This window comes from Acanthopagrus latus, chromosome 3 (genome assembly GCF_904848185.1).
Source record: "Acanthopagrus latus isolate v.2019 chromosome 3, fAcaLat1.1, whole genome shotgun sequence".
NCBI lineage: Eukaryota > Metazoa > Chordata > Actinopteri > Spariformes > Sparidae > Acanthopagrus > Acanthopagrus latus.
Genome location: NC_051041.1, coordinates 9,346,426 through 9,372,079, shown reverse-complemented (window position 1 = coordinate 9,372,079; position 25,654 = coordinate 9,346,426). Strand labels below are relative to the sequence as shown.

The 25,654-nt window shown below is 45.1% G+C and overlaps 4 protein-coding genes and 1 non-coding gene across 14 annotated transcripts in view; 2 read left to right on the top strand and 3 right to left on the bottom strand.

Moving 5' to 3' along the window:
* The first annotated feature begins 51 nt into the window (after positions 1-51).
* Positions 52-10,316, top strand: znf687b (zinc finger protein 687b). Of its 3 annotated transcripts, none has more exons than XM_037092532.1 (10): positions 52-250; positions 955-3,288; positions 4,362-4,624; positions 4,723-4,907; positions 5,468-5,644; positions 5,732-5,894; positions 6,196-6,552; positions 6,845-6,945; positions 7,348-7,435; positions 7,746-10,316. In XM_037092532.1, the coding sequence occupies exons 2-10, from the start codon at positions 969-971 to the stop codon at positions 8,349-8,351; spliced, it is 4,260 nt and encodes a 1,419-aa protein (XP_036948427.1). In that variant the 5' UTR covers positions 52-250; positions 955-968; the 3' UTR covers positions 8,352-10,316. The 3 variants fall into 3 exon arrangements, with proteins under 3 accessions (XP_036948427.1, XP_036948424.1, XP_036948425.1); XM_037092529.1 differs by having other exon boundaries at positions 53-250; positions 4,329-4,624; XM_037092530.1 differs by lacking the exon at positions 52-250 and adding an exon at positions 337-544 and having other exon boundaries at positions 4,329-4,624.
* On the top strand, positions 5,952-6,088 carry LOC119017474. Its single transcript, XR_005074438.1, has one exon. It is a non-coding gene; the product is annotated as a small nucleolar RNA SNORA13 (small nucleolar RNA).
* A 294-nt stretch (positions 10,317-10,610) lies between the features above and the next one.
* aqp10b (aquaporin 10b) lies at positions 10,611-14,236 on the bottom strand. The gene is made up of 6 exons (XM_037092547.1): positions 13,836-14,236; positions 13,089-13,215; positions 11,742-11,879; positions 11,264-11,382; positions 10,965-11,182; positions 10,611-10,876 (listed from the first exon to the last, which is right to left on the bottom strand). Exons 1-6 carry the CDS (start codon positions 14,145-14,147, stop codon positions 10,672-10,674), a joined length of 1,119 nt encoding a protein of 372 aa, XP_036948442.1. The 5' UTR covers positions 14,148-14,236; the 3' UTR covers positions 10,611-10,671.
* A 4,203-nt stretch (positions 14,237-18,439) lies between these two features.
* On the bottom strand, positions 18,440-21,381 carry hax1 (HCLS1 associated protein X-1). The gene is made up of 7 exons (XM_037092548.1): positions 21,195-21,381; positions 20,602-20,855; positions 19,691-19,899; positions 19,540-19,603; positions 19,328-19,461; positions 19,002-19,113; positions 18,440-18,896 (listed from the first exon to the last, which is right to left on the bottom strand). The coding sequence occupies exons 1-7, from the start codon at positions 21,257-21,259 to the stop codon at positions 18,823-18,825; spliced, it is 912 nt and encodes a 303-aa protein (XP_036948443.1). The 5' UTR covers positions 21,260-21,381; the 3' UTR covers positions 18,440-18,822.
* A 1,222-nt stretch (positions 21,382-22,603) lies between these two features.
* ubap2l (ubiquitin associated protein 2-like) overlaps positions 22,604-25,654 on the bottom strand; it is a 28,918-nt gene continuing 25,867 nt past the window's right edge. For all 8 annotated transcript variants that reach the window (XM_037092535.1, XM_037092534.1, XM_037092533.1 and 5 more), the window contains 3 exons: positions 25,506-25,573; positions 25,178-25,372; positions 22,604-24,416 (listed from right to left, as the gene is read on the bottom strand). In XM_037092535.1, the coding sequence (XP_036948430.1) occupies positions 24,321-24,416; positions 25,178-25,372; positions 25,506-25,573 (359 nt within the window). In that variant the 3' untranslated portion in view covers positions 22,604-24,320. The remainder of the gene's footprint in view (positions 24,417-25,177; positions 25,373-25,505; positions 25,574-25,654) is intronic.

Here is a 25,654-nt window from a genome sequence, read left to right as displayed (position 1 = left end):
CAGGTGTGATGCAGGGATCGCTGCCCCACCTTTAGTATGGCTCCACACGACGCTGAAAATAGTCTGACCAGGACATTTATTAATGCTTTATGTCATGCACAGTGGGGATAAATATACGTGTCGCTTGCGGCATCCTCCGTGCATTTTTCCAGCATTATCTCAGCCTGATAGGATATCCCAGGTCATGTGACGGGAAGCGCAGCATTTTCAGCTGAAAACGAGCTAGGATAGTCGGGAATCGCATATCCAGGTAAACAATCAAAATACATGAAATATTAAACGAAAATCCCCATCCCAACCGGCCTCTTCTGTGTCATCGTCGACCCTACGATCACCGGGTTGTTATCGCTGCCAAACCATGCCTCAGCAAACCGCTCCAGTTTGCTTTTTAATGGCGAACGCTAGCTAGTTAGCTAAATGACCCCTCTCTGTCTTGGCTGGAGCTCAGCGGCCAGCTAACCCAGCCTCAGTCGGGAGAGGAATATCGCTAGCCGCGAATAGCCGAGCTCGCTTCTCCCCCACCGGCTGACCAGTTCCTCAAATGGTCACTACTGCAAAGCCTGGCATGCACTAAAAGCATTATTGAAGCAGTGTTTCCCATTCATAGCAAATTAGTGCTGAACCTGTTACCAGAGGAGGGTTCGGTTTGCAGAAACGGCATCGCTAGCATCGCGCTAGCTTGCTAACGCTAGCACAGGATCCTTGTTGCCAGCTAGCGTCCCCTGTTATGAAGCTAATCAGCTGTCAGTTTGAGCTGAAAGGAAACTGCACGCTGTAAATCTCGTGATCGTAGATAAAACGACCTTTCGGACATTTGTAATATTTGCCGTGTTTAGATTTTGTAGCAGGTGTTATGTTAGCGAGGCAGAGCTAAAGCTGATGCACAACAACACATTCATGCTGCTGTATCCTGCTGCCTTCTGCTGTGATATCTATGAATTTGTGTTTTCACAGGAGTCAATCCCGGTATGGGGGACATGAAGACCCCAGATTTCGATGACCTGTTGGCAGCATTTGACATTCCTGACATTGATGCCAAAGAGGCCATCCAGTCTGCCCCAGATGAGGCAGAGGGACCCCATGGGGCTGCTGGGGCACCTCTGGGAAAGTCAGATACCGGGGTGGGTGTTGGGTCATCCTTGAGACCGCCGAGCCCCCCGGACCCCCAGGCGGACACCTCAATTGTTAGTGTGATTGTGAAGAATAAAGTGCGCCTTGAGACCAACGATGGAGGCGATGGGGACACAGATCAGGACCCTATTGATGTGATCGCAGGGGTGGACGTGGGTCCTAGACTGGGAGCGTGTGCCCCCGGAATGGCTGAATCCGAGGCTCTTAACCATAACGGGTTTGGGGCATCTGGCGTCTCCACACCCCTTCCCCTCAGTCAGACCCAGTCTAATGGAGGGCCGTGGTCAATGAACACCCCTAAAGTGTCCTCGGAAGCAGCTGGTGCGACCAAGTCTCACAAGCAGGGCGGGAACATTTTCAACAGACTTAAGCCGCTTGTGGCGCAGGGGTCTGGAGATTCGGTGGGCCGGGCAAGGAAGATGCAGCTTCTACAGCAGCAGCACCAGCAGCAGCAGGATACGGGCCAAGAGAGGGCGGATGGAGTCAAAGCATCTTTACCGTCGTCCTCTTCTATGTCGGCCGGGTCGTCTCCTCTGGCTGCAGGGGGAGCCGTCGGACTCGCCTCACCTTTCTTTCCGCCCTCCAAGCCTCTGCTTCCCACCCCACCCTCTGCCCTTTCATCACACCCGCTGCACTCGTCTCAGCCTTTTAACGGGGCTCCCAAAGGTGGCCCTGCTGGATTTCAGCACCAGCAGATGGAGGAGGATGATTCTGACCCTGATCTGGGGAGTCCACTGGTGATCCAAGAGAACCCGGACTCCCCGACTTGCACTCAGCTGAGCCGACGTTACAAGTCCGACTCCGTCTCGACCCAGCCCACGTCCTCTGCTGCGTCTCACCCTAAGCCGGGAGACACTCCGTCAGGTGCATCTCTGACTTCGTCAACACCCCAGTCGGGTTCAACTGAGAGTCCCCAGCTGGAGGACAGGCATCCGGAACATGTCATAGAGGAGAGGGACTCGCCCGAGAGTCCTGAACCAGAGATGCCAAAATCAGCTGCAGCGAAGAGGTGCTCCAGCCCTGCTGTGGCCTCCACGCCACCGCCTTCTGAACTGCGCGAGCCCAAAGAGGAGGAGGAAGAGATGGAGGTCGGGAATGGACTTGAGAGGGTCAATGACGGCAAAGCTGACAAGGGAGAAAATGCAAGAGCAAGTGAGGAGAAGATGGAGGTCGACGACGGCAAGGCTAAACCTCAGTCCACTGACGGAGGAGAGGCAGGTGTTGCTGCTGCACCTGCTGCTTCTGGAGCTCCATCCCGACCCCTTAAAGTCAGAATAAAGACAATAAAAACCTCCACAGGCGGAATCACCAGAACTGTCACAAGGGTCGCGCCCAAAGGTGGTGCCGCAGGGAAAGGTTTGGACCCTAAAGCTCAAAGCGAACGCAAGGTGTTAGGAAGCAAGGCCCAAAAGCTCGACGCCTCCGGTCACGTGACGACATCTTCCCAGAAAGTAAGTGCTCTCAATGCTCTGCCTGTGTCCACACTCGCGGCCAGCACCGTCATGCTCGCCGCCGCCACGAAGGTTCAAAACAAAATGGCAGCGTCAGACAAGGCCAAGGTTTCCGCCACTGCCGTGAGCATCACTAAATCTGCTGCCCTGCCTGTGACTCCCTCTGTGGCCTCCTCTCCCAAGTTCTCTGTCGCTGCCGGTGGGATCAGCGTCCGCACCACCACCAAGACGGCTAACGGAGGCAGCGGCACCATCATAGGAGGCACACTCCAGCCAAACAAACCCGCCTCCATCGTCAACAGCACAGGTGCCGTGATCTCCCGCAGCCAGTCGAGCCTGGTGGAGGCTTTTAACAAAATCCTGAACAGTAAGAACCTTTTGCCGAGCTACAAGCCCGACCTCTCTGCACCTCCTCCGCCTGAGTGGGGCCTCCCGCTCCCAGCCACGGGGTACCGCTGCCTGGAGTGCGGAGACGCTTTCGCCCTGGAGCGCAGCCTGGCCCGCCACTATGACCGGCGATCGCTCCGCATCGAGGTGACCTGCAACCACTGTGCAAAGAGGCTGGCCTTCTTTAATAAGTGCAGCCTGCTGCTGCATGCCAGGGAGCATAAGGAGCGTGGGCTGGTCATGCAGTGCTCGCACCTCGTCATGAGGCCTGTCACTGTGGAGCAGATGATTGGACAGCAGGACATTACACCTATTGGTGGTGAGTGGGGCTACAGCTAGCAATTATTTGAATTAGTGTTTTTTGTTTTTTTTGTTTTGTTTTGTTTTTTTCTAGGATAAAGGTGCATTATTAGTTTTGGGGAAGCAATTTTAATCAGAAGAGAAAGATCGTTACAACTGATTCATTGTTTTCATGACTGAATAAACAAACTGACCACAGAGGACAGCACCATCTCATACTGTTTTGCTTTGTTTAATGCTGGCGGACCCTGCCACCTTTGTAGCTTCAAACAGTGTTCTGGGGACTTTATCTTCCTCTGAGAACAGCTTGTTTATTCAGCTATGGTAAAATAAAAGTTCCTGTCTTTGTATTTTTACCTTGTTAATATTGTAAATATAACATTTCTGAGTTTGAATTTCTTTTTCAAATCAACGTAGTGCCCCTTTAACTATGTGTTCATTTAAATACTTGGTTAGATTCACAATAATAACTAAGAAAAACATAGAAAAAACATACTTTTCTCCCAGTCTGAGGACTAAGAAACCAATGATATTTCACTTTTTTTGCCAAATGACTGTTGATCAAAATTGCAGAGTGATTTCAGTGATTAAGTAATGAAATTTTACAGACTCAGAACGAGCTCTGAATAAAGAGTGGTCATTGCTTTTGGAATCAACAATCAGTGATGTTTGTGTCATTATATAGCTGCAGTCTGCCAGTGACTGATGACAATGATGATTAATAATCAGAGCCAAGATAAGGTCTTGTAGTAATTTCTTTGGCCGACTGAAACCCAAAGAGAGTCAGTTTATTATCATTGAAGACTTGGGAAAAACACCTTAATTGTCAAAAATGAGGAGCTGGCACCAGGCAAATTATTTATTAAAAAAACAAATGCTGTTGATTGACTAGTCATTACAGCTTTACATCGTGCATGATTATTTATTTTAAAAATCAAGAGCAATTAAATAACAAAAATATACCCGTCAAACAAACCCTCACTCCGATCATTCATTTGTGACTCATCTCCCGTCTCGTTTCCCATTTGTCTCTCCTGATTTCCACCTGTGGCTGACCAGGCCTGCTCTCCCCTTCGTCCTCCTCTCCTCCAGTCTCCTCTCCCTCCACCACGACCGGGGGCTCCGCCGCCTCCGCCAACTCCAGCCCGATGAAGGACGCTTCGGCTCCGTCGGCGGCTCAGCCTCGACCGGTCCGACGCGCACCTCAGGGCCCCCAGGCGCTGATGCCCCTGCCTTGCAAGAAGGCCGAGGGGCTGCAGTACAACAACTTCAAATGTCCAGAGTGCCAAACGCAATTCTCCGGCAAAGCTGAGCTGGTCACCCACTTCCAGCAGATCAGAGGCTCTCCCAACTCGGTGAGCCTGCGTTTCCTCGTTTCCTGCTGTGACACAACGCTGGTTGGGTTTGATTTTTGTTTGAGTTTTCTTCCCCCCCCCCCCCCCTTCTTTTCCAGACATGTACACAGTGCTCGCCTCCCATGATGCTGCCTAACTCCTGCGCCGTGTCCGCCCACCAGAGGATTCACAAACACCGAGCGCCTCACGTCTGTCCTGAGTGCGGCGGCATCGCCAGGCAGGCGAGCTTCCAGACCCACCTGGAGGAGGCCTGTCTGCACTTTGCCAGGCGCATCGGATACAGGTGTGGAGACATGTTCCAAACCATCACAAAGACCTGTCCTCTCACCCAGCGTATGCCAACAGTGTCATGATCATATCATTTAGTGTCAACTGATGTCTGGGCCATGATTTGATACCTTAACAGGAAAGGGCACCAGTTAAATGAAATTTAGTCAGGTAAGCTTGAATGCTTTAAAAATGTTCTTTCTTCTCTGTCGGTATCATGACCAGCATTTCGCTTAAATGGCTCAATTTCCGAAAATGTTTCCATTTAAGGAAGTAAACAATAGCAGATCTTCGATTCACGCAACAGCTGTCACAGAAACTGCTATTCATTTGGATTTATTGTCCGCAACTCGAAGTCATACTCACAGCCCTCTCACTCTGATACCTCTCCGTACACCTCTGCATGTGTTAAGGTGGTGTTTGTGATAGTGTGTGTAAAAAGAAGAAGAAGAGAAGAGAGTGAAAACATGGAATTTCCCCAGCGAGGAGTAATAAAATATGTCTTCTACTCTTCTTGACTTCACTGTCGGTTTAACGCTTGAACTCGTCACGCCGTGTTTTTCGGACCTCCTCCAGGTGCTCGAGCTGCCAGGTTGTATTCGGAGGGTTGAACTCCATCAAATCCCACATTCAGACTGCTCACTGCGAGGTCTTCCACAAGTGCCCCAGCTGCCCCATGGCCTTCAAGTCTTCCCCCAGCGCCCAGAGCCACATCAGCACCCAGCACCCAGTGCTGACGGGAGGACAGGCCAAGTACGTGGATGCAGACACGGAACGCTTCCATACCCACATCACATGGCAGATGCCTGAAATATAAAGCAATTGTTCTCTGTTTTGCAGAATGATCTACAAGTGCGTGATGTGCGATACGGTATTTACCCAGAAGCCCTTGCTGTACATGCACTTTGACACCCATTTAGCCAAGCAAAAAGTGCACGTGTTCAAGTGTCCTGACTGCACCAAGCTCTACGCCCAGAAAGGATCGATGATGGAGCACATCAAGGTCGGTTTTCTCCACAGAGAACCAAAGATTTTAAACGTTGAATTGAACCAGCTTCTCTGCCTTTATGTGTTGCCCATTCATTGCTTTCAAACGGTGAATGTGGTGTCGACAAAGGCACACAGCAAATGCTTGTATCGGCCTTATCAAGGTGCCCACTCAGTGACCTTGTCATAAGTTCTATACCAAGTACAGTCGTTCATTCAGTAACAGAAATAAGTGTCTTTGATTCAGATGATCATGTATTTGGTTCTAAAGGTGAATGAATTGATTTAAACGCTCTTTTTGCCGCCGTCCCTCTCAGACGGCTCACAGAGGACCGTCAGCCAAACAGACAGAGTCTCAGTCCGACGCCTCTAACGCCGCCTCAGCGCCGGCCAACTCCTCCGGTCCCTCTGGCCTCAAATCCAAGTCCTCCGGCAAAGCTGACAACTCCGACGGAGAGGACTGGGGGCGGGAGCAAGAGGAGGAGGAGGAAGAAGAGGAAGAGGACGACGACGATGACGCGGACGAGGACTACGCGGCTCCGGGGGGGAACTCGACCGCTGCGGGGGGCAGCTCTCAGCCCGCCGCCCAGACGGAGTGGACCTGCCCCCAGTGTCAGACCACCTTCACCGACAACGATGACTATCTGGGTCATGTGAAGTTGGAGCACGGCAAGGTGTGACATGCTGCCTGTAGTATTCACTGAAAGTTACTCAACTGCTTATGTTTTGTGGATGTTACGATGACCTGTGGTCCTGGATGCAAACAAGAAAACATCCTATATTTGGCGGGAGGCTGTTGTTCATTTCTTGTCCATGCTGCAGCACAGTCGACCGACACTTAATATCTTTTCACCTTATCTCCCTCTCCCTCTGGGTGTGTGTGTGTGTGTGTGTGTGTGTGTGTGTGTGTGTGTGTGTGTGTGTGTGTGTGTGTGTGTGTGTGTGTGTGCTCTTCAAACTCCAAAGTTCCCCTGTCGTATTTGTGGAGGCACGTTCAGCACGTCTTCCAGCCTGAGACGTCACGAGCGTGTCATTCACGAGGGCAACAAAAGAGTCTTCCACTGCCAGTGAGTCGCTTCAGCTTTCACCAAAGAGTTTCACAGTTTGACAGATTCAAAGTGACCCACAACTATGATATAAAATGTTAAAGATTTCTTTCTTTCTTTTTTTTTTTTGCTAAAAATGAACAAGATTTCAATGGTTGATCTGCTATTCACACATGTTAGACAGTTAAATCAGCTGTATTATACATCATTCTGTAAATAATCAAAGTTTGGGGATTCAGAAACATGAGGGGGGACGAGACAGAGACACCATTCACCCCGTTACAGGACACTGTACCATTAAAAATGTTTTTAAAGCTGTTATTTCAAGGTAGAAAAGTTACATAATGTTGCTTTAATTAGGCTGGGAATGTCTATAATCTGTTATGACTAAAGCGATTTAACCCCGCTTAATTATTTTTGCAGATATTGCACAGAGGGAAAACGCACCTTTGGCAGTCGCTTCTTACTGGATAAGCACGTTCGGCTCCATCACAGAACCCCAGACGGACAGGTGAGCCAAGATGGTGTGGTAACGTTAAAAACCTCATGAAAAGATGCATCCTGAATCTATACTACATAGTAATTCTAAGCAGGTTTAGGGCATGTAGTGTTCACAAAATAGAAGAATTTATATTGTCTGGTTATTTTTTGTTTGTTTGCTTTATGTAATACGTTTTTTTGTTATTATCTGGAGTATGGAATTGGCACACGGCTGAAGCGTGTAACTTCTGTGTTTTGTATAAAGATATAAATTCCCTGTGTTTGCCTTGTGCATCAGTCCTACAAACATTCAGTATTTCTCCCCTTGCGTTCCTCCTCAGGGTCCCCCGATGACCAGGAAGCGTGCAGCCACAGGAGAAGGACCAGGCAGCTCCTCAGAACAGGACGGCGAGAGCGGGCCTCCTGGGGGCAGGGCGGGAGACGAGGAAGAAAACGCCACCGAGGACGGCGAGGAGGGTGCGGGTCCCGCAAAGAGGACCAGGGGGTCCATTGCGACATCATCGTCGGCGCCCAACGAGCTGGAGGAGGACGAAAATGTGTTCCGCTGCGTCCCCTGCGGCTTCTCCACCGAGGACGGGGCGGAGTTCCAACGCCACATCCCCCAGCACCGGGCCGACACCGCCTCCTTTCAGTGCCTGCAGTGCGGCGTCTGCTTCGCGTCAGCCGGCTCTCTCAGCAGGCACCGCTTCATCACCCACCGCGTGCGGGACACCCAGAGCGACGCCGACCGCGGCACCCCACGTGCCCACGGCTCCCCCGACGGCTCGCCCGCCGGTTCCCCTCAGGCGCTGGGTGAGGACGGAGAGGGGAACCTGGGCTGCAAGGTGTGCGGCCGGCGTTTCGACAAGGCCTCGGACCTCAACACCCACTTCAGGACCCACGGCATGGCCTTCCTCACCGCACACAAAACAGACAAGCCGCAGTAGAGGCAGGAGGGTGGGGAGCGAGGAGCGGACGGAGGCTGTAGAAATATGAATGTCGATCCTGAGGTGAAACAGAGCTGCTTCCTGTGCAGGTTTTTAGCCACCACGAACAGTTTTATGCACCTCTTCTGTGCAATTGTAATTGCATGTTTGATCACGTTACTGGTCACTTAACTAAAACACATCTGTGATAGACTCTTGGGTGGAAAGGCTCTCAAGTAAAGCATTTATATATCAGCCATACTGTGTCTACAAAAAAAAATATGTCTTGTCCTTCCATTTCAGTGTCACGCTGCACTGACTGTAGCCACCTGCCTGTTTTATCATGTAAAACTTAATACAAACACCTCCCACTGTACTCCCGACAGCTGTAGTGCCGATATTTTTGTACTTCACACCGTTTATGATATTCATACTTGTTTGCCTCGAGTCCACACTAACTATCGCGCCGTTGGATCACTTTTAACAGCCCGCGGCGCCGTCAAAACTGATCCGAAAAGCCAAGATCTCAAGACGTCCGACGCATGAAGGGGGAGTGTTTTTGGAGAATTTGACACTGATTTTTATGTTGCTATGATATTTATTTATACGGAGGAAAAAAACTAAAAACACATTACTACTGTTGGTGTTCGTGCGAGTCGGTTGCGTCGAATCTAACTCGACAATAAAAGGGTGCGACGGAGACGCGAGGTGAGAAACTATAGGAGACGAGGTTACCGGAGGTCTGTAGCCTGTGTAGTGTGAATAATGTGTGATGTTGTTAATCGTTAAGCTAGAACAAGAGGAGAGGTCAGGCCTCCTGCCCGTAGTATATGTGTACGAGTTTTGCCATGTAAATACATATAATTACACTAAAAAGAAAGCGTTCTGGTTTTAGTAACTTGCTATGATAATGTGAATACGTATAGTATTTGTACTTGTACTGTTCCCCCTTTTTTTTTTCCCTCTCTTTCCCCTCTCTCCAAGCGATTTGAAGTCTAAAAGAAAAAAGAATTCCCCCCTCAGAGGTAGCTATACATTGTAATTACAAATCAGAGGGTGAGCGCGGGGGTCGTGTTGTCTTAATGTGTATGAATACAAACGTTTATCTCTTTGAGACGGTTCTTTTTTTAATCGACAGAATCAGTGCTTGCTGTATTCACATTTCTTTTGTATGTTTCCAAAAACAGCCTTCACGGCCTACGAGTGGATTTTTTTTTGTTTCGTTTTGTTTGTATCTTTTATATGTCATGATATCATATTTATATAGCTCAATAGTGGAAAAAAAAATTTCATGTCATTTTCTTTTCCATGGTTGTGGTCTGCTTGCTGAAATGCCATACACTTTTGTGCTGTTTCGAAAATAAATGTGTAAAAGAAGACGAATCACTTGTGTAGCAGGTTTATGCAGAGCTGATTCTTCCAGCCATGCTGCCATCTAGCTCGTCTCTCTCGGCATGCGTCAACATCGGTTTGCCGCAACCTCTAGAATGACACGCCCACTTCGGTTTGTACTTCTGGTCAAGTAAAAAAACCAAAAAACTTCATCCGTCTTGGAGCCAGCTGTTCGAATTCAGAACCTATTTATTTATTTATTTTCTCCGAATGGTTCCAAACAAGGTCCAGGAACTGGAGCGGAACTGGTTCCGTGTCGGTGGAAAATGGGCATCTATCACAAAACTAAGATTCTTCTACATTTAGGGCATTTAGCAGACGCTTTTGTCCCAAGCGACTTACAATAAGTACATTTGTTACAAGAAAGAACCCACAACATATCGCCGTTGACAAAGGAAGAATTAGCGCTGAACACAAAGTCCTGCTAAGGGTGATGGGAACGTTGTTAGTTTTGCAGGTGTTAGATCACAAAACAAATTATTTGATGTATGGAAAGTTTGACCAGATGATGGTGCCAAATGAAAAGTCATGAGATTCCAAAAAAGACATTAGAATTCATCCCGAGGGGAACAACTAAGTAAACAAAAAAAAAAACCTCAGCTTTGTAGTCCACAAAACATTTCTGATTCTGAGTTTTCATCAGTTTGAAGGTGAATAGATGAAAAAAAGAATTAAAATGTTTGGTGTACGCTGGAACCACAAACGTCAATAGGATTCATCATTGGGGCGACAATGACGCTCGGTCCAATCCGTGATATGTTTTACTCGATAAGGAGGAAAATCTGACCTGCTGGTGGAGGGAAAGTTGTCGGGATTCATACTCGAGAATGTCATTTCAGTTCGCTTCAGAACCGCTCGACCCCGTCACAGATACTAACAAAGACAACCTCAGAGGAAAGCACACATCGATAACCTTTAATGTATAATGACAGTTTCTTTAACATTCTCACTACATTTTAGTGCTGGGCTTGACACAGTCCGGCTCCACCCCTTCCAGCTCCACCCCCGCCTTCTCAGTAGCCTCCTGACATGATGTCTGGAGCTCAGACAGGCTGGGGTGGTGCACTTCAACCATCAGCATGTAGATCAGCGTCCCGAGCAGCGCCCCGACACAGGGGCCCACTATGGGCACCCACCACCAGCCACCTCCGGCCCTGCAACGACAGCGGGGTCACATCCAGTCAGACTTTAAACTCATTCACGTGGGGCAAACTACACGGTTTGAACACAGATGCCACTAACTTAAAAACATCCACTCCCCAGCCGGCGATGTATGTGAACAGTCGAGGTCCCAAATCCCTGGCCGGGTTCAGGGCGTAGCCGCTGTTGGAGCCCATGGAGACGCCGATCACCAGCACCGCCGCTCCCACCAGAACCGGCTGGAGACCATCAGGGAGGGGACTGTTCCTCTGGTCCCCGAGAGCCAGGACACACATCAGCAGGGCCGCCGTGCCGATCACCTGGAGAACAGGGGGAAGCGTTCACATACATCGAAAGGTAACGTGAAAACGAAGGCAGCATCTGGTGTTACAGTATCTGACCTGGTCCACGACTCCTCCCCACACACTGAGGTAGGCAGCTGGGTAGGTGGAGAATATGCCGGCTGTGGCGGTGGGACCAGTCACCGTCAGCTCACCTCCACCGTACGCCCGGATGGCATCTGCAAACATGTAAAAACACACAAAAACACTTGTCTTATTATCACATTTATGCATACTAAACACGAAAAACATAAATACGAAGGCAATATATATATATTTTTTGTGCTCCTTCAATACAATGAACAAAGGCACTCTTGAGTCGATCACTCTGTGCTTTATTCCCTGAGATATATTAAAGAAAGAGAGATATATTGAAGAAAGAAAGATCTGCACCAAAAGTTATCAGGGTCCATTCTGGGCCGAGACTCATCTTCCATCCGAGTTTTGGTGGAAATCCGTTCAGAAGTTTTTTGTGTCATCCTGCTGACAAGCCGACCAACAGACAGATGTGGGTGAAAACACGAGATCTGTAACTCACCATAGTACTGCAGACCAACGGTAGCTGCTGCCAGAAAGGCTCCCAGCACCTGGAAGAAGACGTAGAACGGCAGCTTCACCCAGGGGTGTCTTCCCAACGCACACAAGCTCAGAGACACAGCCGGGTTCAGATGGGCTCCTTAATGAGGTAAAGATAATCAGGTCAGGGTCACGGCTGACATCAGACTTAGCATCACGACACTGACATTTTAGGAAACCTTTTACATTACATCAGTTAAATCGATTAGTAAGTTGATTTGCAACTACTTTGACTTTCAATTTGTTTCATTTTCCCCAGAATTTGTCAAATATTTGCAGCCTGTCTTTGTCATTTCTGATGGCAAGTGAAGAGTTTTGTAGCGGTGGTTGGAGAAAAGAAGCAACCTGAAGACGCCACGCTGGCACCACTTTTGGAATTTTCACAATTCTTTAAACATTTTTTAGACTACGTGATAGATACGTTAACTGTGATTGATTGTTGATGAAAATAACAGTTAGTTGCAGCCCAACTTTTACACACACACACACACACACACGCGGGCGCGATCCTGTCAAGAAGTGTTGACCTGCGCCATGACTGAAAGTGATATAATTGTGTAGAATACAAGATTTTATGTTGTTGTGCACACTTGACAGAGTTTAAACAAATTTTTGCTTTGGCAGAAGGCAGGCTAGTCTGACTTTTTTACTCATTTAATGACTGCATTTGCACGTCCTAATTCACATGTCATAATCGCTCTTCCTTGGCGTTAACGTTCAAAGTTAATTGGTGCGATCAGCGTGATAACCTTTATTGCTCCTGGACTGGAGTCGAGGTGTTATTGTTGCTCTGGCAGGCTGGACGACATCCTCACATGTGCTGCAAGGAACAATGTCTTCATGTCAGAAATAAATTATAAACTCGTGTAAGATAATCATGGAGTGTTTTTATCGTCTTGTATAATTGACCTGGCTGGCTCACTCATTAAAGGGACAGTTTGTGAAATATTGACTGTATATATTCTTCTATGCATCTCCTTTCTTTACCTTCCTTGTAACATTTAAAGTGAAATTCCCCTTTTTCATTGGAGCTGTTATTATTACAGTGTTTAGTTTTGTATCATATCTCAAAAAATGCACTGTACTGTACTTTTTTCCCCCATTACATATTTCTGTCACCATCATTCATGATGATTGTGCAGAAAAATGTGCACAAAATATTGAAAAATTGCACCAAGATCTATGAGGACAATATTTCTGTTCTGATTTAGCTTTGCTCTAATGAAACCGTTAGAGATCTGACGCTTGAAGCAGTAATGAGACTTTTCTTCCCTGTCACCTCACCATTAATGTTCACACAGTCCCTCACCTGAGACTCCGCGGGACACAAACACCCCAAACGTCACTCCCAGGGCAAAGCCCAGGTTGATCGACAGGTACTGCCCGTTCTTCTCCTGGCTCGTGGTCACCTGGGCGGCGGAGCCACATCCAAACAGCTGCAGGCACGCGAGATGAAGAGCTGCGTTAGTTTAATACAACAGTCTGGTGAAGATCGGTCAAAACAGAAACCTGAAAACGGCGGTGACCCAGATGTGATGACTCCGTGCTCAGCTGCAGCCTTCGTATCGTCTTCTTTTTTTTTCCTTTTTTATGAACCTCATTTCCAAAGAACCTGCTTTATGATTTGTGCTGTAAATGTTCATTGCCCTGACAGGTGAGAGACACAAACAAACATAACCGCTCACTCCAGATCACTGATGAGCAACATGCCACCCTCCCTCCCTCCCTCTCTATCCTCACCCAGCCTCCCCCAGCCTCCCCCTCTTATTCTGTCTGTCTTGTTCTTAGGCCAAAGTCCTTTGGTTATCCATTGTGTGGATTCAAAAGCTGCTTCAAAACAAAAAGAGTATGCCCGTATTTCTTTTCTCAAACCATGTCACACACTTAGAAAGTAAGAAATTCATTGTTTTCAGAAGGTGCTGCAAATATTCAAGCAAATTTAAAGGGCCAATCTGTCGCTTTCCTTTGACAAACTGATGCATTAAAGCCTCTCCACCTACAGCAAATTGCCTTGTGCAGCTAAATTAAGTTCAGATCCTCAAAGAAAAATACTCACAATCAGGACGTAGACTCCGAGGCACTCGGCCAAACACTCCCTGACCAGCTGGTTTCTGATCTGACACTTCCTCAGCAACCTCTCCATCCCCGAGGTTTCCTCTGCACCGTCCGGCCACTGGTCAGCTTTCAGAGGCGGGACGCCGTCATCAGGTGGGCCCGAGCCACACAGCACTGCACTGTCTGTCTCACCCAGCAGAGTTTGCCCTTTCATACCGGGGCTGTAGGCTACGTCACACACTTTATGGCATGGCCGAGGAGGCGGCGGAGTGTGTGCACGCAGCAGAGGAGAGTAGTTCACTTTGTAGGACATCCTGATGCCTAAATCACAGCAGGCATGACCAGAGAGCTCCCGGCTGCACAGAGCTGGGCTCACACCGCTTCACTTGGCCGGTTTCTCTGCGACTTCACCTGATCGGAATTGACCCTGATTGTGCCTCTCATTTGATTGGTTGTTACATTTCTTCTTCTCTCATTTCCCTGAATACAAACAGGAACAGAATACAAATGTCTGTCTTGGTCCACTGTTAACACTGCTAATATTTCTATTTACCTGGGACAACTTGGTGTGCGGGTTCATGTTGCATCTGAATAAATGACCACAGCATCATAAAGCAGATAAGAGATGGAAATCTCTCCGGCTGGGACCTTGTGCTCATGTGTTTATCGCCGTGATCTCTGATAAGAGTTATTACTCCTTAAACAGACATGAGAGAGACAGGTGATACTGTAGATTTAACACGAGATGCATATTAAATGTACCTATTCTGTACACACTGCAGCTGGAGGGGTAAATAACTGCAAATGACCAACACCATGAAGGAGATAACATGTTTACAGAGAGACCATAAAACGCCTTTTAATGACCATGAGATTACTCAGTGAGTTATACAAGAGGAGCAAAGCACCGCATAGAAACATCTCATCTCTATTTTATAGCCTCGTAGAAAAAGTTAACCAGCCCGTCAATTTCCTGTGAAAGATAACCCTCCCTCTAAATGTGACTGAATGAAGGGGAAGCTGAAAGACATCTGAGTTTCTTTCCGATGACTTCGAAATGTATGTGCATCCTGTAAACACTTTCTGATTATTATTTTATTCTTTAAACTTTGAACTTGAAACAACTGGAAGCACTTTGCTGGAAAATCTCTGTCATTTCAAGATGTGGCATCATTTATTTGAAAAATGGAAGAGGGAAGAGGAGACACACCGAGTGTCCCTGGGATAACTGTTCACTTCTTTTAACCTCAGAAGCCACTAAGATTAGTTTTGGTTTTGTTTTTCTGATTTAATTAACACTGGAAACAGCAATGTTAAATTATCTTCTGACTACTTAAGTCAAGTTCAAGTGTACGTGTCCCCGAAAAGTAATGTGTTTTCTACAGTCCTGAGGAACAGGAAAAAATTGTTTTACTGAGTTCCAAAAAAAATCTCCTGAAAAAAAACAAAACTTTTTTTCATTCTGCATACATGATTTTTTTTATGTGTGTACTGATCCACAACATAAAAAGAAACAACAAACGTGACAGAACATGTGCTCAGCAGCACTTCATCACTGAACAATCATCAGGACAGAAATAAAAACAACACAATGATGATTATCCCTCTATAGCCCTAAATAAGGTCCTAATTCAAAATACATCAAGATGATCAGTAAAGTGGTCCAACAGCAGCAAGATCAGAATCAGCATAAGCAATCAAACATTAACAAACTGTACCAGCGACAACAACATGTCGGCCCAATATGCAGAAAATACCTCCACTGTGAGGACAGATGTACTTACAGGAAAAAAAAAATACAAGAAATATTGTAATCAAAATCTGGATAAAAGTATCCATCTTATTTTTGATTAAAAGTTATTGTTTTTAGGCATCTGGCTTTCTGAGAATAAAAACATTTCACTTTTTATGATATTGATCCATGATGTTCTCTGGAAACTAACTTAAACTGGAAATAAAACAGTTATATTGGCATGATTTATCACGTTTTGACAAAAAACAAACACTGCTAAAACAATTACTTTGTGATTTAATAATTCATGCATGAAAGCGTCAGAGGCCAGAATGTAACATGGGAGTGAAGAGTCTAAAATCCACTGACAGTTGGACCCAAGTCAAAGGAAAATAGAAGGATGTCAGAAGCAACTTTGCAAATATTGTGTATTGAGTTGAGCTGATACACCTGTAACACTCAGCCACTGGTGTTCGTCCTTTTCTCTGGTTGGTGATTTCTGCTCAGTGAACAGATCAAAAAGCTATTGTTGGATAAAAACAGAATTATCTACAGGGCAGCGAAAGAAAAAGAATTTAAAGCTCAGTGAAGGTTCATCTTAACCTTTTGAAGCTGAGAGCACAAGATCGAACACATTTCATATTCCTGTGTGTTTATGAAAGAGTTCCCTCTGAAGTGGAGTGAACGGTCTGTTTTTCAAAGGAAAACTCCCACACACCACAATCTCTCCTCCCCTTATGAAGGAACAGAGCACGAGAAGCAACCGGAGCAGTGAGACCTTTTGATGTTTCACACATGAAACAGCACTGAGATTTTTTTAGTAATCATAGTTGAACAGGAATTATCATTCTTTCTGTATCAAAGACATCTCTGCTGGAGCACAGTGAAACCAAAAACCTGATCCAGGTTACACTGACACTGTGCAGGCCCATTTTCAAGAGAGGGGCAAGTGAAAAAGAGGAAGAGAGAAGAAGAAGAAGAAGAAGAAGAAGAAGAAGAAGAAGAAGAAGAAGAAGAAGAAGAAGAAATGAGTTTAAAGTTGCAGTCTGGAGTTTTGACAAAAAAGTGGACTTAGCCAGAAAAGAAGCAGGCTTGTAACCACGGTAACAGACGACGCCTGATAACCAAGATGTCGTATTCAAAATAACAACAACAACATAAGCTGTGATTGTTCTATTTCTGACCAATACAACTAAATTACAATGATGAGTGCATCAAGCCGAGTTACTATAGTAACCCGAGTAACAAACAATATCCTCACATAGCAGAAGACAGAGTTACCAGGTGCAACATTTTTGCCATGCTGCCTTTCTGAAGCATGAATAACATTATTTTTTCTAAACCAACACCGAACACAAACTAAAGTTATCACTGCCCGGCCACTTGAAAGACACTTTTGCTAACCAGTAGCCATAAAGACAAAGCTTAACAACAGGGTTAGCATACAAGCTAACAAGCTAGATCTCCCAGCAAGCTACATAGCTCGACTATGTACAGTGATCGTACAGTGATATGCACCATTGCGAGTATTACTGTAACTACCAACACCTTAGCCTCATGGCTAAAACACAGAGTGAAAAATATATCAAGCTCCTTACTTGTTCAGCAGAAAAGCAGCCAACTCTGCATCACTCTTAAGTCCTTAAAAATCCCACAGCTCCTCCACCTCTGAAATGAGGCTCCGATATTTGGTCGTGTTTTCTCTCTGACTCAGTCCAAATCTTTGTTTTTACACTTCTTTTCTTTGTCAGTCTTCCTGTTTCTTCTCTTTGATGTGGGCAATGGTGGGGCATTTTTGGCTCTGTTGTTGTTGTCTGTTCTCCGCCATTGTTTACAGTTTGAGCTTAAACGTATCTGACCAGGTAAGAGCAGGCACTGCACCTGTGCGGGGGAGGGGCACTGCCCAGTATGCCCTGTCTGAGGGAGGAGGGCTGCCAGCAGCATATGCACAGAATGATTGACACTTCTCAGACACGCCCCTTGGCTCTGATTGGTCTTGTTGATCCGGAGCTGTGGATTCTTGCAAATCAAATTAGGGCCACTGGGAGGAGCCACAGACAGTGGATTCTTACACAGCTGACCTGTAAATTATTTTTACTGTCAGATCATAATGACAATTTTAGCAAATACAACAGAATTTAGTTAAAGAACACAGCTTGAAGGTGGAAAGACAGAATAAGATGGGAATATATAAACAATTGGTCAACCTCGTCAGGCACAAAAACATGTGAAGAACACAAGCGCTGCATTTACTGTCTGTTTTTCTATCATTATTTTCTTCTGTGTTTCACTTAAGTTCACGTTAGGAATCCCTTCCAGTACAACAATATTGTTAACACATACAAATAGGTTTAAAGAGGTTGATTAACCATGCTGTTCAATGTCCTTCTGTTTATTTGGTTACAGCTGCTCCATGTTCTATTTTATACTTCTTACTTTTTTATTGTATCGTTTACTGTTTTTAATATTATTTCTATTACAATAACTTGTCCTTTGGTTGCTGTGGTGAAGAAATTTCCCTGTTTGCAGGACAAATAAAGGAAATTATGATTCTGATCCATCAGAACCTTTTCTCTGGTTCTCTGAACCTCAAACCTCAGGTGAATAAAACACAACTAAAACTAGATCAAAAGTACTGTTCAGTAGTAACACTGAGTACAGTGAAAGATAAGAGACTAAAGTCTCAACCAGATGATGCAGTCAAATCAGCCAAATGTGACCATGTTAAGTTTTTTTATTTGGTTTGGTTGTTGTGACTAGAAATAAAAACAAAATATATATACACACTGTAGAAGTTCGACTTTTGGGACAATTTTCCGAGTTGTCACATAAGTATAACTGCACAACAGAAATACAAAAACAGGACAACTTTGTAAATATATTAAGACTTTATTTCACATGTCACACACACTCACACCCATACAAGCATATCCTACAGGACAATTCAAAAAATAAAATATGTATTTGTGTACTGTTTTGTGTCTGATGTGTTTTAACTTGTCAGAATCACTAGTAGTCGGGATTGGCAGGTTCTAATCTAAAGGAATGTGATCGGCTGGGAGAAAAACATATTGGTTTCATCTTAAAAACAGGCCGGAGATCTGAATCATTCATTTTGGCAATCGTAGGTCATGCAGTTGTTCTGTCCACATATGTAAATCCTACAAATCTGTAAACTCACAGCTTTTAGAGAAACACTCACAGATTGAAATGGACAAAAGCAAAGCAGTCCAGAGAACATACATCCTGTCACATGTTATCTAAACCCTCCAAAGAACTTGGAGAATAACGAGTCGTCGTCCCGCAAGTCCGAAAATGGATGCTGACCGCCTGAAATAGAAACGAGGATGCATAAGAAATGGATCAAGCTAATTAAGATACACTTTAAAACCTGTCGGCAGACAGTTTGGAAACACCCACTCTGTATTGACTGACCTGGTCCAGTTTGATGGTCTGGTCCCTCCAGACTCCCAGGACCTCCTGAATGGGTCACTGTCGTCTCTTCTTTGCCTTGACTGTCTCTAACTGTTCGCCTCTCCTCCACAGTCTGACACACAGAAAAACAGAGACGAACATTAATTCAAAACTGGCAAAAGATGATTACAATGATTTGTGTCAGACTGATTTACATATGACCTCACAGTTTAAACTGTGAAAATATTTTGAGGATGTTTTCTCAGACCCTGGCAGCATTATGTAACGTTACACACACTGGGCCATATCACCTTCCCATGACATGTTAGATAGACTGTTTCTCTCACCCCATCAGGCTTCACCACCTTGGTGACAGTGACAGACTGGAAGAATGATCGACTCCTGGGTTGGTTCGGTGTCTGACCAGCAGGTGGCGTCAGAATCTGATCCAGACCTCCAGCGGACACTGCAGAGTCCAGATCTGGAAAGGATGGGAATCAGGAAATTAGTTTGCACACTACTTCACTTCACTTTCCTGAAAGATTAAAATCTCACCTACCTCTGTCTTCTCTGGGCCCCTCCTCTGGACCTCTCTGTGGCCCCTTTTTCCAGATATCATTAAACTACAAAGAATATATAAGAAAGATGATACAGTAACACATCACGTTGCCAGAAAAAGAAAAGTGTGAAAGTTCGAATATTTTATTTACTTTAGAAAATGGAGTCCAGCCGTGGAATGGCGAGCCAGGTGGCTCATGAGAGGGGTAGCCATCGTTTCTAGGCTCTCTAGACGGCCCTGGTGGGGGTCCTCGTGGGTCACTGTCAGGGGATTTGAGCATAAAATCTCTCAAGGGGTTCCCACTGGACCCCCTTTCACCCCTCTCTGCTCGGTCCTGAGGTGGTGGCAGCAAGGGAACACCTGAGAAATTACAGAGATACAAACTGACTCAGGAATAAAACAGAAATACACTAATAAATGAAGACCTGAGGCATTGTTTGAAACACCTCCTAGAACCTTAGGACTTTCTGGAGAACTTGACAGACCTGTTAACATTTACTAAAACCTTTTCATTCTCAGCCTCTGGAGCAGGAAGAAACTTGAAATAAAAATCATTTAAGAGCTTGAACACTTTGGCTTTAATTGTAAATTGTTGCCTTTGCTGTCAAAAATAACTCTGGCTCCTGTGAAGGATCAAAGCTACAGAGGGATAAAAGACAGACAGACCAAATCTTACAATGTTTGGTTTCTTTACAAGAAAAGGTTTAAATAATGTCTTTTCAAATCTATTTGGGGTCTCAGGGCTTCTGGAGACTTGGGTGGAGCCATTTTTGTTTTGTTTTCTTTCTCAGTTGTAATACAAGTCCCCTTCTTCTTCCGTAGCCGTTTTGCTGTGAAGCTCCAGGAATGTATGTGGACTACCAAACTTCAGCCGACTTTTCATCGGCATGGGGCTGAACATATTTTTGGGTGATCTTATCCCTTAAGCATGTGCACATAGAAAGCACTGCAACTGGCAGATGGAGAGCCTTCAGGTGGGTGTGCCCCAGGGTCAAGAATACCAAAAATAAAGCTGGCCAAAAGGAATGGTTAGGTACTTTATCACGGCTCAGGTTTTCATACCACTGTGTCCAGACTCTGGCCGTCCTTCCCAGCGGCCGAGCTGGGTAAATATCTCCTCCATCTCCCTGAGGACGTGACCAAAACCAGGAGGCTCCTGGATCCTCATCCCGTCCGGACCGAAGCTGAAGCCAAACCTCCAGGCGCTGTCGAAGGGGTCCTGCTGCTCCCCTCGGAACCCATCGTAGCGGAACCCATCTTCATCGTCATCATCGTCGTCGTCGTCGTCATGAGTCATGGCATCGAAGAAGGGGTCCCTGATGCAGAGGAACATTTTTGTCACTTCAGTGGATACACAGACTGTTTACTCTCACTTTCGGCTAGCCTGAGTTCTCTGAAAGGTCAAGTCAGTTACGTTTTTAGACGTCAAAGTACTCAATCGTATTAATCCCGAGGTCACTCTTTGCCTAAATAAGCCCGCCATGCTACTAAGGTGGGACCCCTGTGGTCATTCTGGCAGAGAAACACTAATCGTCTAACCAAAGCAGTCTCATTACCTAACTCACTCCACAGCGCGAGGAGCAAAGTTAGCCAACTTTCTGTTAGCTTAGCTCACCGACCGCTGCGTTCTTCACTTTCCGACTCCATTAACTCACCTTCGTCCGCGGTAATGGCCTCCAGGAACCCCGAAGAACCCGCGAAACAAATCGAAAACACTCATTTAATGAAAGTGTTTGTTGAAAGCTAAACCATAACTACAAGTGAGAGACACAAACAGCGAACACCCACTGGATGAGACGACAACCAGTTTGTTGTCAACAGTGCCGTAAAGTGTTCTAGAAGTTCATGATGACGCAACCAGTCGTAATACTGCTTTACCATAAATTAGAGAAGAGAAGCGCAGCAGAAGTAATGGCCAGACTAACTCATCCAAACATCAGTCAGATAAATGTGGAGGTCCAGCGATGCAACTTAAAGAGAAAACAGCTTTGATATAAAATAAAAACTTCTGTCATACAGTTTGTCATAAATATGAGATAGAAAGTAACATTTCTGAGCAAAAAATAAATAAATAATAATAATACAAAGTCAAAATTATGGGTTAAAAAGTCATAATCATGGTATAGCAAGCCGGGATTTTTTCCCCTTATCAAATTTAGTGAGCTCACTTATTTTCCTCTTGGACTTCCATAGCTGAAGGATGATGATTGTGAAGGACAGCATATTCAACTAAACAACACTTCTATCCCCTGAGCTGTATCTGCGATGAGGTAAAGTGGAGGAGGAATGGCAGGTTGATAAGGGGGATCACATCCACCCTCACCCCACCTCATATAACCTATTTCTTTTACTTTTTTCATTCTGTGCTAACGTTACCTTTCCACAGCAGTTGATAAGGAATTGTGCGTTTTACTTAATTCCACCTAGCAGATGTATGTACGTTTTTTGTCTGTGAACTCTTCATCTACAATCCTCTAAGAATGGACCACAGAATTGAACCATCCAAATAAATACAGTTTGCCAAATATTTCTTAATTTTTACTTTAGAAAACACTGGACAGGGTAACATGAAGTTGAACACTGTAAAAAATGAGGCTATTTAATGTGAGCTTAGTTGTGAAATGAATTACTTTAGTGGTTAAATCAGGCACTTTGACTTTATAAACACAGGCGTTCATCTGGATGCAAGAAGCCCCTTTCAACCAAATGGGGCTGATCTGCTTTCTTGACATCCTGTCAGCTGTTTGAATACTAATTAGACACCCAAAGTGCTGCTTTTCATTTTACACGACTGATAATCTAACGCTTCAACTACATCCCCTCATGAGTAAAAACATGTTAGACATGTTAATCTCTTGTCAGGACCGGCACCGTGGCAGAATGCTGACAAGACTAATCAGAACGTGAAGATAAATATTCGGCAGGTAATTCTTTGGGAAATGTACATGGCAGCATGGTAATGTTATGTATTTAGGTCATATTCTCAGACACTGGTCTGTTCAGCAGCTAGCTGTCAATCACACAGAACATCTTAAACAAAGAAAAAGCAAATGTCTGGAGTAAGTGCTGTGTTTGGAGTTTAATTTGGTAATGTTGATCCTCTGGAGTCTGTTAGATAACAGAAACCGAACCTACAGCCTCTGAGTCAGATGGTTTGGGCCAAACACACGATGGCACAGGCTTCCTCTTACAGCGTTCACTATTCATTGTTCAGTTGATATTAAGAATCAGTGAATTAACGTTTCAAGCTGTCAGATGAATTAAGGCCAGACACATATAAACACTGGGCATCACTGTCAGACTGTTGGAGGAGGAGATGCTGCTGTATTTACAAGCCACATGAGAAACAAATATAGTTTCTTAAAAGACATTCACATCCAAAATGATGAAAATGTCCTTTTCTTGTTTATTTACTTAATATTTATATATTTTTACAAAATAAAAAAAATATATGAAACAAAAAAAAAAGCTAAACAAGTCAAGGATTTGAGAAGGAAAAGGAGAAAAGCCATCGAACAAACAGGGACTACAGTACTTGTGTTTTTTTTATATATGTACAAGACAAGTTTATCCATTTAAATTTTTTTTTTTTTTTAAAACGCACAGTACAAAAAGAAAAAAATAAATCACTGACAAAAAACCCATAGTACAATTCTGTCCATCAGTATTCAATGTTGCAGGTTTTCCTTATAACGGGGGAGGGGGGACAGGTGGTGGAGCAGGGAGGAGGTGGGGGGGCCTCAGAAACAAAACAAAATAAAACACACACTGGAAGGCAGACTGGGTGTGTATTGGCCTTGGAAATCATTCTCAACATCTTTTGCAGAATAGGTGGGACCCTCTATGCAACATATTTATAATTCATGGGAACAGTTACTGTACAAGTGTTGGACAATGAAAAAAATCTGTGCTAGGCTGAAAACAAAGCACAGTAAACGACCCACGGCCCCCCATGTGTACAAACATGCACGCAGTCACATGACAAACACACTTTCCTCACAGTCCAAGCCTGCGAGCTTGCTTATATGTCTTTATATATAATATATCTATATTTGGTAAAAAATAAACTTCACAACTCTACCAATTTAGAGAATTGTTTCTTCAAACTTAAAAATTACATAAAAATGAAAAGATTTTTTTTTTTTTTAAACAGCAATCAAGCAAATTATTGTGTTTGGGTTTTTTGTGCAGGAGGGAAGAGTTTCCACCAGAATTTAAGGATTGGGGGAAGTTGAGGGTGAGAAATACAAAACCAGCCTGTCCCCCCACCTTCAGATATTACTTCATTCCTCCCCTTCAGGAACAAAAAAAAAAACAAAAAAGAAACAAAAAGGGGGTAGGGAAAGGACAAAAAAGAAAAAGACCATACAGGAAACATTCATTCTTTTAGAAAACAGTTCTATGTTACATACAAGTGAAAGAAAAAAGGGGGTGAGGCAGGGGCGGGGGGGGGGGGGTTTAACACGATACAAATTCCCAACACTCAATATTTCACCTCTTGATGGTGGATTTCTATAACCATTAAGCTCCAATCTCCCCTCTTTCTAAGCCCCTCGTGTCCCTCCCACCCGTCCATGCATCGTTACAGTGCTTGATCTCTCGGCACAGCACCTCCTCTGACCGCGGTCAGAGCTGCAGGAGTGCTGGGCCAAGAGACTGGGGAGGGAATCTCTGCACGAGGAAGAGGGAGATTATACGTGGAGACTGTTTGCAGAAGGAGTGATGAGCCCCCTTCTAGCGTCTGTTAACAATGTCGAGGGGGTGGGGCCTGGAGCCGGATGTTAGTTTGCCCCCCAGTTGTAGCTGTTGTATGCCGACTTGTTGATCTGAGACTTCTGCTGAATGGAGGCGTTCTGGCTGCGCTGTCCAGTGCCACTCTGTCGAGAGAGGAGAGAGTTTAACCATGACAGATGCAAGACATACACACCAATATATATATATCGATATATATATATATCGATATATAGTTTTCTGTTGTTTTCTTAAGCCGGAAACAGTCTTGTGTATTAATATTAATGCAAATTAAAAACACTGCAGTGCCTCTTTTTTGTAGCTCACTGATAATATTCTGACATGAATTTGGAAGCCAAATTAGTTCTAAATCCATCTGCGGACAGTGACCTATCAATAAAGCAAACTCATCCTTGGACATGATGAATACATCTAAGGCAGATCGCTCTTGTGATCATGCAACTTTGTGCAGGGATTTTTCCTTAAGCTATTCAAGATTCAAAGGAGTAAAACAAAGATCATATCCAACTGTGAAGCATAGTCTCCATACAGGAACTTTTGTCCTCATAATCATGGGTTACACAACTCTTTTGTTGTCATGTTTTTGTCAGTCTGTAATTTTTTTTTAGAATTGCAGTCTTAAGTAGAATTTGAATTCCCCACATGTTGCACCACTGATGCTAGATGACAATGACTAAGCTGTCCAATGACTGAGTTACCTGTCAGTCGATATGTTTTCATGTTATTATTCCTCTTGGAAGTTTAGCATGTGTGGACGTAAACCAGAAAATAAAGACCAAACAAGAATCTGCTTTTCTTGGTCTAGACTGACTGAACTGAGCAACAGGTATGAATGTGAACCGCACCAACAGATGGAGACAAACCCAACAACAAAAGCGTGTACTACCTGTCCGTCCTGCTGCAGGTGGTGGTGCAGGATCTGAGAGTGGGGTTGTTGATGTGGCGCCAGGATGTGCATGAACGGGGCCGGGGCGTAGCCGGCGGCGGCCGGGGCATTGATGGGTCCCCCGCTGCCCAGAGCCGAGGGCAGGCTGAACGAAGCTGCTGGCGTGCCAGCGTGGAAACCCTGCTTCTCAAACGACTGTGGGGGGGAACAGAGACAGATATTTTGCTTGAGGTAAACCATTTTTTGACTTAGCGAATGACGAATTTCCAGCAAGCACATGTCTTGTGAGGAGCGAATATTCGTCTGAAGATTTCTGGTCTGTAATTACCTGCGTCTTTGTGTAAACAGACCCTGAAATATCTGGTACCCCTGTGTTGCTTGATGTCACAGAGACTCCTGCAGAGACAGAAGAGACGGGAAACGGAATCAGTCCAAAAACCAGGGAAATAAACAAGCACGTGAAGGGGACGCTAAACA